General features: G+C 48.0%; 1 protein-coding gene across 1 annotated transcript in view; it reads right to left on the reverse strand.

Annotated features, from left to right (window-relative positions):
• Nucleotides 1-935: 935 nt before the first annotated feature.
• Nucleotides 936-12,109, reverse strand: part of myom1a (myomesin 1a (skelemin)) — a 151,140-nt gene continuing 139,966 nt past the window's right edge. Inside the window, 7 exon segments of the mRNA XM_064992006.1 lie at nt 936-1,193; nt 2,109-2,164; nt 2,300-2,322; nt 2,465-2,501; nt 8,183-8,346; nt 11,027-11,132; nt 11,398-11,436. Of these exon segments, the coding sequence (XP_064848078.1) occupies nt 936-1,193; nt 2,109-2,164; nt 2,300-2,322; nt 2,465-2,501; nt 8,183-8,346; nt 11,027-11,132; nt 11,398-11,436 (683 nt within the window).

A 12,109-nucleotide genomic window follows, 5' to 3' on the forward strand; every position in this document is an offset into this window, starting at 1 on the left:
ACACAATGTATATTGTATAGTGTCATGTCCGCCTATACAAATCTGATTCTATGGACAAACTGGGAGTAAATACCCCCAGAAGTAAGCTTTGGTGTGTGTGTGTGTGTGCACGCGCACCATTGTGTCAGTGTGTTATGTGTCCAGGCCTGATGCTGTGTGTCAGACAGACAGAACCAGTTTCAGGCTCGGCTCACATAAACACACTAAAGATACAGGGCTATACAGAAACACAATGAGAAGGCGTCCCAATGGCTCCCCATTCCCTATACAGTGCACTACTTGACCAGGGCCCTTGGGGTATAGGGGGCCATTTGGGATGCCTACACATACTGCCTGTTGGGCCTTTACTTCCTCAACCCTCCAGTCTCCTCTGATCTCTAACCTCTGCTGTAATATGTTGTGGTTGTCTAACACTTCTACATTTAGGCAAGTTCCAGTCAGAGTTCAAATTTTAGTACAATGTATTTCTAAAGTTTAACCCACAGTAATGTTGTAGCAGGTAAGAGAGTAACAGCTGAAAGCAGCAGACAGAGAAGTCAACCATCTCCTGGTTGGACCAAACATCCTTACATCTACAAACACAGACGACAAACCAAGCAACAACAACAGTAGAGTATGACACTATTATCCTTCTGAAGGGTGAAACTCCCAGCTGTTTATCCCAGTGCTGACAGAGACAGATGGAGAGCAATCCATGATTCTTTCCAGGTTCATCATTTAGATTCAACACATCAGTATAGACATGGTGCACTGGGGGCTTCTGGTTTCAACATGACAGCAGAAGAATACGCACCAAGATCTCTCCACAACAAATCTTTATCTCTTGATCTCTGTTTACCATCATGCACTGGGGTAAAGAGCTTTGGAGATCGCCCTGTCATCCTTCAGCCTATTATAACTATTCCTCCCATTCCAACTCCATCCCTCCAACCCATCTACTCTTTCTTCTTCTCTTCCTCTGGGATGTAGACGGACACAGTGAACTCTCCTGCCTCAGTTCCATACTTGTTCTTCACCAGGAGTGCGTACTTCCCTGAGTCGGTCGTGGTTACCGCCGCGATGGTGATGCTGGCGAACTTGCTGTGTTCAAACTTGAGGGCGTAGCGTTCGTCAGACACCAGCTCTCTGTCGTTCTTCATCCAGGTGACCTCGGGTGCAGGGTCACCCCACACGTTGCCTGTCAGGTTCAGAGACTGGAGAAGTGGGGAGGCATGATGTCAGCACAATATTAAAGAAGAAACATATTCATATACAGACACGGAGGGAAGAAGTGAGAAGTGAGAGCAAGTGTGAGAAACAGAGAGCGATGGTGAGTGTGAGAGAGAGATAAGTGGGAAGTGAGAGCGAGCGTGAGAGACAGAGAGAGATAGTGAGTGTGAGAGAAAGATGTGGGAAGTGAGAGCAAGTGTGAAAAGACAGAGAGCGATGGTGAGTGTGAGAGAGAGATAAGTGGGAAGTGAGAGCAAGTGTGAAAAGACAGAGAGAGATGGTGAGTGTGAGAGAGAGATAAGTGGGAAGTGAGAGCAAGTGTGAAAAGACAGAGAGAGATGGTGAGTGTGAGAGAGAGATAAGTGGGAAGTGAGAGCAAGTGTGAAAAGACAGAGAGAGATGGTGAGTGTGAGAGAGAGATAAGTGGGAAGTGAGAGCAAGTGTGAGAGACAGAGAGCGATAGTGAGTGTGAGAGAAAGAGAGAGACAGATGTGGGAAGTGAGAGCGAGCGTGAGAGACAGAGAGCGATAGTGAGTGTGAGAGAAAGAGAGAGAGAGATGAGGGAAATGAGAGCGAGCGAGCGTGAGAGACAGAGAGCGATAGTGAGTGTGAGAGAAAGAGAGAGAGAAGTGGGAAGTGAGAGTGAACGTGAGAGACAGAGAGCGATAGTGAGTGTGAGAGACAGAGAGAGAGATGGGGAAGTGAGAGCGCTAGAGAGCGATAGTGAGTGTGAGAGACAGAGAGAGAGATGCGAGCGTGAGAGACAGAGAGCGAAAGTGAGTGTGAGAGACAGAGGGAGAGAGAGATGTGGGAAGTGAGAGTGCTAGAGAGAGACTTGCTTTGGCAATGTAAACACATGGTTCCCATGCCAATAAAGCCCTTTGAGAGATCCTTGTTACCTTGCCCTCCTGGATAGTGACCACATCTGGCAGACCTCCCACAACGCGGGCACGGTCTGCAATACAGGATGATCAATGTTAACAGGCAAGGGCACACAGTGTGCAATTCAGAGCCTCCTCCCTCCAGCCCAGAGCAGGAAGAGAGCAGAGAAGATGTTTCATAATATTGGAGAATATAAATAGCCACTCACTTCTCTCTGCAATGGCAGCAGCCCTGATGAAGACAGACAGCGAGACAGACACAGGGTCAGGAATAACAACAACTACATCCACTGTTTCCATCTGTCTGGCAGAACAAGACTTCCACACTTCATAATGAGAGAGCTAAAAGTCTGTTGTAGAGTTATTGAACTTACTTCAGCCTCTGGAACTCTACAAAGGCTTCCTCCCAGGCTGCAATGACAAAAAACTCATTAGTGACAAGCTGCTAAACAGCACTTAAACCCAGCATTCAGCCTTCAGATGAAAGAAGCAGCATGCGAATGTCAGCTTGGGAGACAGTTATCATATCCTGGGCTGAAATAATGGCATTCAGAGCAGTCTGTTTACAAGAGTCTGTTGTATTCATTACTCTGGGGTTGATTACAACTTCCAGACTTGTCTCTGTGCTGTTTGTTGCAACTTGGCTACCTGCCAAACATTTTGGTTTTTACTTTTAATAACCGTTTAATCAAAACTCTGCATTTAACACATTTACCTTTTATTTAACTTTTTCACACTGGTTCTACAGGACCTCCACCAGCCGACAAAGCATAGTGTCAATATTATTAATATTAACACTATGCAGTCGCTGTATCCATACAGGAGAACTATTGGCTTATGATGAGGATAGATGTGTTGCCTGCACAGCTTCAGATGCAATCACTAGGCAAGGGACATTTAAGTGTAGGAAAGGATGAAACAGCATCTGTGCCACCAGTAAGTACATATAGCAGTATAAATCCCCTCGCACAGTCCCCGCAGCCGGACAATCTTCTCAAGGCTTCTGGAAAGAAATGCTGTTGGCATACTTAAGCAGTGTCGCTCATTCAACTAAATGCATGCTCTTCAACCGATCGCTACCCGCACCTGCCCGCCTGTCCAACATCACTACTCTGGACGGCTCTGACTTAGAATACGTGGACAACTACAAATACTTAGGTGTCTGGTTAGACTGTAAACTCTCCTTCCAGACCCATATCAAACATCTCCAATCCAAAGTTAAATCTAGAATTGGCTTCCTATTTCGCAATAAAGCATCCTTCACTCATGCTGCCAAACATACCCTTGTAAAACTGACCATCCTACCAATCCTCGACTTTGGCGATGTCATTTACAAAATAGCCTCCAATACTCTACTCAACAAATTGGATGCATTCTATCACAGTGCAATCCGTTTTGTCACCAAAGCCCCATATACTACCCACCATTGCGACCTGTACGCTCTCGTTGGCTAGCCCTCGCTTCATACTCGTCGCCAAACCCACTGGCTCCATGTCATCTACAAGACCCTGCTAGGTAAAGTCCCCCCTTATCTCAGCTCGCTGGTCACCATAGCATCTCACACCTGTGGCACACGCTCCAGCAGGTATATCTCTCTGGTCACCCCCAAAACCAATTCTTTCTTTGGCCGCCTCTCCTTCCAGTTCTCTGCTGCCAATGACTGGAACGTACTACAAAAATATCTGAAACTGGAAACACTTATCTCCCTCACTAGCTTTAAGCACCAACTGTCAGAGCAGCTCACAGATTACTGCACCTGTACATAGCCCACCTATATTTTAGCCCAAACAACTACCTCTTTCCCTACTGTATTTAATTAATTTATTTATTTTGCTCCTTTGCACCCCCTTATTTGTATTTCTACTTTGCACATTCTTCCATTGCAAATCTACCATTCCAGTGTTTTACTTGCTATATTGTATTTACTTTGCCACCATGGCCTTTTTTGCCTTTACCTCCCTTATCTCACCTCATTTGCTCACATCGTATATAGACTTGTTGATACTGTATTATTGACTGTATGTTTGTTTTACTCCATGTGTAACTCTGTGTCGTTGTATGTGTCGAACTGCTTTGCTTTATCTTGGCCAGGTTGCAATTGTAAATGAGAACTTGTTCTCAACTTGCCTACCTGGTTAAATAAAGGTGAAATAAAAAATTCAGCCGACAGAAGCTTTCAACCGGTTCTCGCGATTAAGCAACGAGTCGGGGTCAGAGACTGAGCCTTCTCAGGTCTCTCCGCCACCCGTTACAGGGTCTGAGCCGCCAAAGCTTCCCACCATTGGCTCTGACAAATTGAAAACCCTAGTCATTGTTGACTCCATTACCCACAGTATTAAACTTAAAAAGAATCATCCAGCGATCGTACACTGTTTACCAGGGGGCAGGGCTAACGACGTTAAGGCTAATCTGAAGATGATGCTGGCTAAAGCTAAAATTGTCGAGTGTAGAGAGTATTGGGATATTGTTATCCACGTTGGCACCATCGATGTTAGGATGAAACAGTCAGAGGCCACCAAGCACAACATAGCTTCATCGTGTAAATCAGCTAGAAAGATGTCGGCATCGAGAAATTGTCTCTGGCCCCCTCCCAGTCATGAGCTCTACAGCAGAGTCTCACAACTCAATTGCTGGTTTAAAACTGTTTTCTGCCCCTCCCAAAATATAGAATTTGTAGATAATTGTCCCTCCTTCTGGGACTCACCCACAAACAGGACCAAGCCTGGCCTGCTGAGGAGTGACGGACTCCATCCTAGCTGGAGGGGTGCTCTCATCTTATCTATGAACATAGACAGGGCTCTAACTCCTCTAGCTCCACAATGAAATAGGGTGCAGGCTGTTACTCATTCAACAAGAGAGAATAGGTTTCACTTCAGCAGTGATAAATTAATGAACTTCTTCGATGAAAAAGATGATCATTAGAGAGCAAATGACGGATTCCACTTTGAATATGTCAAGTTCTCCAAAGCTCCGTTGTCCTGAGGACCTAGGGTCAATAGAGACATTCAAGTTTTAAAAAATCCTTTATCTCTTGACACATTCATTAAAAATAGTCATGGCCTCTAAACCCTCAAGCTTCATACTGGACCCTATTCCAACTATATTATTGAAAGAACTGCTTCCTGTGCTTGGCCCTCCTATGTTGAACATAATAAATGGCTCCTTACCCTCTGGTTGTGTACCAAAATTACTAACAGTGGCAGTAATAAAGCTTCTCTTGAAAAAGCCAAACCTTGACCCGGAAAATGTAAAACAAACTATTGGCCTTTATCGAATCTCCCATTCCATTAAGAAAAAGCTGTTGCGCAGCAACTCACTGCCTTCCTGAAGACAAATAATGTACACGAAATGCTTCGGTCTGGTTTTAGACCCCATCATAGCACTGAGACTGCACTCGTGAAGGTGGTAAATTATATTTTAATGGCGTCAGACTAAGGCTCTGCATCTGTCCTGATTCTGGACCTTTGTGCTGCTTTTCGCACCGTCGATCGCCACATTCTTTTGGAGAGATAGGAAACCGTAATAGGTCTACACGGACAAGTTCTGGCCTGGTTTAGAGCTTATCTGTCGGAAAGATATTGGTTTGTCCTCTAACCCTAACCTCTTGGTGATGTCATTCGGAAACACAATGTCAACTTTCACTGCTATGCGGACATTGATTAAACATGGTGAAGCGGCAAAATTACCTGCCCTTGAAGTCTGTGTTTCGGACATAAGGAAGTATACTGGCGGAAAATGTTTTACTTTTAAACTCGGACAAAACAGAGATGCTAGTTCTAGGTCCCAAAAAACTATATTAGACTACTGTAATTCTGTACACTCCGGCTACCCGGATAAAGTCCTAAATAAACTTCAGTTAGTGCTAAACACGGCTGCTAGAATCTTGACTAGAACCAAAAATAATTGATTATTATATATATTACATATTACTCCAGTGCTAGCCTCTCTACATTGGCTTCCTGTTAGGGCTAGGGCACTGGAGCGACGAACTGCCCTTGCTGTCTATGCCTGGCCAGCTCTCCTCTCTCCACTGGGATTCTCTGCCTCTGACCCTAATACGGGGGCTGAGTCACTGGCTTACTAGTGCTCTTCCATGCCGTCCCTAGGAGGGGTGATTCACTTGAGTGTGTTGAGTCAGACGTGATCTTCCTGTCCAGTTTTGCGCACCCTCTGGCTTGTGCGGTGAAGGAGATCTTCGTGGGCTATACTCAACCTTGTCTCAGGGTATTAAGTTGGTGGTCTGTTGATATCCCTCTAGTGGTGAGGGGGCTGTGCTTTGGCAAAGTAGGTGGGGTTATATCCTGAGGGGTTGGCCCTGTCGGGGGTATCGTCGGCCCACCCATGTCTCAGGCTCCTGTATCTATGCTGCAATAGTCTATGTGCCGGGGTGCTAGGGTCTGTCTGTTATATCTGGCGTAATCCTCTTATCTAGTGTCCTGTGTGAATTTAAGTATGTTCTCTCTAATTCCCGGAGGACCTGAGCCCTAGGATCATGCCTCAGGACTATATGGCCCGATGACTCCTTGCTGTCCCCAGTCCACCTGGTTGTGCTGCTGCTCCAGTTTCAGCTGTTCTGCCTGCGGCTATGGAACCCTGACCTCTTCACCGGACGTGCAACCTGTCCCGGACCTGCTGTTTTCGACTCTCTTTCTCTACTGCACCTGCTGTCTCGACCTCTGAATGCTCGGCTATGAAAAGCCAACTGACATTTACTCCTGAGGTACTGACCTGTTGCACCCTCTACAACCACTGTGATTTGACCCTGCTGGTCATCTATGAACGTTTGAACATCTTGAAGAACAATCTGGCCTTAAATGGCCGTGTACTCTTAAAATTTCCACCCGGCAAAGACAGTAGAGGACTGGCCATCCCTCGTAGCCTGGTTCCTCTCTAGGTTTCTTCCTAGGTTCCTGCCTTTCTAGGGAGTTTTTCCTAGGCACCGTGCTTCTACATCTGCATTGCTTGCTGTTTGGGGTTTTCGGCTGGGTTTCTGTACAGGACTTTGTGACATCTGATGTTGTAAAAGGGGCTTTATAAATACATTTGATTTCTACAAAACCAGCGATCCACACCAATAATATGGCTCTGCTGTCAAGAGAGGGGTCGCTAAAATGTTTTGCTCGCAAAGTGGCGGGGTCACCCAGATGTGGGTATGGATGTGGGTACGGATGTGGGTACGGATGTGGGTATAGATGTGGGTATGGATGTGGGTTTAGATGTGGGTACGGATGTGGGTTTGGATGTGGGTACGGATGTGGGTTTGGATGTGGGTACGGTTGTGGGCTTGGATGTGGGTATGGATGTGGGTTTAGATGGGGGTAAGGATGTAGGTTTAGATGTGGGTTTGGTGGGGGTACGGATGTGGGTTTAGATGTGGGTTTAGATGTGGGTTTGGTGGGGGTACGGATGTGGGTTTAGATGTGGGTATGGATGTGGGTTTAGATGTGGGTACGGATGTGGGTTTGGTGGGGGTACGGATGTGGGTTTAGATGTGGGTACGGATGTGGGTTTAGTGGGGGTACGGATGTGGGTTTAGATGTGGGTATGGATGTGGGTTTAGATGTGGGTACGGATGTGGGTTTGGTGGGGGTACGGATGTGGGTTTAGATGTGGGTACGGATGTGGGTTTAGTGGGGGTACGGATGTGGGTTTAGATGTGGGTATGGATGTGGGTTTAGATGTGGGTACGGATGTGGGTTTGGTGGGGGTACGGATGTGGGTTTAGATGTGGGTACGGATGTGGGTTTAGTGGGGGTACGGATGTGGGTTTAGATGTGGGTACGGATGTAGGTTTAGATATGGGTATGGATGTGTGTATGATAAGTGTTTAGATGTGGGTTTATGTGGGGGGGATGAAGGTATGGATGTGGGTACACAGAATCGTGGGCCACTGCGGCCCCTCATGATGAGTTCCTATGTTTTGTGGCCCCCACCACCATTAAAGTTACCCGCACTAGATACTTGAAAAGGTTGACAGGTCAGACACAGCAGACTGCGGATGTGATGATGGAAACCTCCTTCCTCAATCAATTTGTTTCTGTACATTTCTGTGTGTGTGTGTGTGTGTGCGTGTGCGTGTGTCGGTTCCTCACCTTGTCCAGACAGGTCACAGAACCTCTTAACCCCGTCCTTGCCGTCACAGATATTGATTGTGTATTTGCCCTTATCTTTCTCTGTGGGCTCATTCACCTTGAGCCACAGCTGCTCCCCGGTCACTCCACACTGGACTCTGTCAGAGTGGGCGATCTTTCCTTCCCTGTAGACAGATACACAGACAGACACACACACTGAGTCAACATGAGCACTCTGTACATCCATAGATTTGTAGACATGGAGGTATCACTGGAACAGTGACATGAGGTAGGTAGATGGAGGTATCACTAAGATTCTGAAATGTCACCATATTTCTTCTATAGTGCACTACATCTGTTGTGCCTTGGAGCCACTAGGTAGTGGAGTAGTGAGGGAGCCATTAGGTAGTGGAGTAGGGAGCTATGAAGCCACTAGGTAGTGGAGTAGGGAGCTATGGAGCCACTAGGTAGTGGAGTAGGGAGGGAGCCACGAGGTAGTGGAGAAGGTAGCTATGGAGCCACTATGGAGTGGAGTAGGGAGCAATGGAGCCACGAGGTAGAACAGTAGGGGACTATGGAGCCGCAAGGTAGTGGAGTAGGGAGAAAGGTAGTGGAGTAGGGGGCTATGGAGCCACTACGTAGTGGAGTAGGGGGCTATGGAGCCACTACGTAGTGGAGTACGGAGACATGGAGCCACTAGGTAGTGGAGTAGGGAGCTATGGAGCCACTAGGTAGTGGAGTAGGGAGCTATGGAGCCACTAGGTAGTGGAGTAGGGAGCTATGGAGCCACTAGGTAGTGGAGTAGGGAGCTGTGGAGCCACTAGGTAGTGGAGTAGGGAGCTATGGAGCCACTAGGTAGTGGAGTAGGGAGCTGTGGAGCCACTAGGTGGTGGAGTAGGGAGGGAGCCACGAGGTAGTGGAGAAGGTAGCTATGGAGCCACTATGGAGTGGAGTAGGGAGCAATGGAGCCACGAGGTAGAACAGTAGGGGACTATGGAGCCGTAAGGTAGTGGAGTAGGGAGATAGGTAGTGGAGTAGGGGGCTATGGAGCCACTATGTAGTGGAGTGGGGAGCTATGGAGCCACTAGGTAGTGGAGTAGGGGGCTATGGAGCCACTAGGTAGTGGAGTAGGGGGCCATGGAGCCACTACGTAGTGGAGTAGGGAGCTATGGAGCCACTAGGTAGTGGAGTAGGGAGCTATGGAGCCACTAGGTAGTGGAGTAGGGAGCCACTAGGTAGTGGAGTAGGGAGCTATGGAGCCACTAGGTAGTGGAGTAGGGAGCTATGGAGCCACTAGGTAGTGGAGTAGGGAGCAATGGAGCCACTAGGTAGTGGAGGAGGGAGCCACTAGGTAGTGGAGTAGGGAGCTATGGAGCCACTAGGTAGTGGAGTAGGGAGCTATGGAGCCACTAGGTAGTGGAGTAGGGAGCAATGGAGCCACTAGGTAGTGGAGGAGGGAGCAATGGAGCCACTGGATAGTGGAGTAGGGAGCTATGGAGCCACTAGGTAGTGGAGTAGGGAGCTATGGAGCCACTAGGTAGTGGAGTAGGGAGCTATGGAGCCACTAGGTAGTGGAGTAGGGAGCTATGGAGCCACTACGTAGTGGAGTAGGGAGACATGGAGCCACTAGGTAGTGGAGTAGGGAGCTATGGAGCCACTAAGTGGTGGAGTAGGGAGGGAGCCACGAGGTAGTGGAGAAGGTAGCTATGGAGCCACTATGGAGTGGAGTAGGGAGCAATGGAGCCACGAGGTAGAACAGTAGGGGACTATGGAGCCGCAAGGTACTGGAGTAGGGAGATAGGTAGTGGAGTAGGGGGCTATGGAGCCACTATGTAGTGGAGTGGGGAGCTATGGAGCCACTAGGTAGTGGAGTAGGGGGCCATGGAGCCACTACGTAGTGGAGTAGGGAGCTATGGAGCCACTAGGTAGTGGAGTAGGGAGCTATGGAGCCACTAGGTAGTGGAGGAGGGAGCTATGGAGCCACTAGGTAGTGGAGTAGGGAGCTATGGAGCCACTAGGTAGTGGAGTAGGGAGCTATGGAGCCACTAGGTAGTGGAGGAGGGAGCTATGGAGCCACTAGGTAGTGGAGTAGGGAGCCACTAGGTAGTGGAGTAGGGAGCTATGGAGCCACTTGGTAGTGGAGTAGGGAGCTATAGAGCCACTAGGTAGTGGAGTAGGGAGCAATGGAGCCACTAGGTAGTGGAGGAGGGAGCAATGGAGCCACTGGGTAGTGGAGTAGGGAGCTATGGAGCCACTAGGTAGTGGTGTAGGGAGCTATGAAGCCACTAGGTAGTGGAGTAGGGAGCTATGGAGCCACTAGGTGGTGGAGTAGGGAACTATGGAGCCATTAGGTAGTGGGGTAGGGAGCCACTTGATAGTGGGCTAGGGAGCCACTAGATAGTGGGGTAGGGAGCCACTAGGTAGTGGAGTAGGGAGCTATGGAGCCACTAGGTAGTGGAGTAGGGAGATAGGTAGTGGCTCCATAGCCCCCTACTCCACTATGTAGTGGAGTGGGGAGCTATGGAGCCACTAGGTAGTGGAGTAGGTAACTATAGAGCCGCTAGGTAGTGGAATAGGGGTCTATGGAGCCACTAGGTAGTGGAATAGGGGTCTATAGAGCCGCTAGGTAGTGGAATAGGGGTCTATGGAGCCACTAGGTAGTGGAGTAGGGAACTATGGAACCACTAGGTAGTGGAGTAGGGAGCCACTAGGTAGTGGAGTAGGGAACTATGGAGCCACTAGGTAGTGGAGTAGGGAACTATGGAACCACTAGGTAGTGCAGTGATGGTCTTTTACAGCCTGCCCACTTCGAGCTCCTCCTTGTGGTAGGGTTAGGGTAGGGAGACATTGGGTCCAGAGTCTTACTTGTGCAGCCAGCCGACTTGGAGGTCCTCCATGTGATAGGTGATCAAGGAGTAGAGGACGATACCATGTTCTGTACTCTTCACACTGATCTCAGTTGATGAGTTGGCTGGAGGAGACAACGCAGATAGGATAATAAACATAATTGTTCATTATTCAAACATTTGTATTCTTAAGCAATAAGGAACAAGGGTGTGTGGTATAAACTGGTTACCAATGTAATTAGAACAATACCAATATTTTTTGGGTCTTATCCATGGTATATGGTCTGATATACCACAGCCTTCAGCCAATCAGCATTTAGGGGTCGAACCACCCGGTTTATAGAACACAATGTTCCACATGCAGTGTATCTGTGTAATAATGAGACTCACCAATCACCCTGAACAGCTCGTTTAGCACAGTTTGGTAACCTGGAACAGATTACAGTCATTACTAGTCGTCAACAATAGTCACAGTAGTGGACAAAGTTTGACCTTGGAGAGATACATAGGTATTCTAGAACACAGTAGAGCCATGACAGAGGTTATCTAAGACACAATGGAAACATGACAGAGGTGTTCTAGAACACAGTAGAGCCATGGCAAAGGTGTTCTAGAACACAGTAGAGCCATGGCAAAGGTGTTCTAGAACACAGTAGAGCCATGGCAAAGGTGTTCTAGAACACAGTAGAGCCATGGCAAAGGTGTTCTAGAACACAGTAGAGCCATGACAAAGGTGTTCTAGAACACAGTAGAGCCATGGCAAAGGTGTTCTAGAACACAGGAGAACCATGACAGACGTATTCTAGAACACAGTGGTACCTAGCTCTCAAACTCCAGGCAGCATTCTGCCTTCTCTCTATAGATTCCAGCCATTAGTTTGCCCAAGACTACCTCATGTGAACTACAATCCCGACGCTGTGTTTTAACGTTTAGAAACGTCAATAATCATCGCTTGCGACACTGCTTCTGAAACATATGGCCCTCCAGCCACCCTAGTCATAGACTGTTCTCTCTGCTACCGCACGCCAAGCGGTACCAGAGCGCCAAGTCTAGGTCCAAGAGGCTTCTACCCCCAAGCCATAAGACTCCTGAACATCTAATC

The sequence above is a fragment of the Oncorhynchus masou genome, chromosome 17 (assembly GCF_036934945.1).
Source record: "Oncorhynchus masou masou isolate Uvic2021 chromosome 17, UVic_Omas_1.1, whole genome shotgun sequence".
NCBI classification, from domain to species: domain Eukaryota; kingdom Metazoa; phylum Chordata; class Actinopteri; order Salmoniformes; family Salmonidae; genus Oncorhynchus; species Oncorhynchus masou.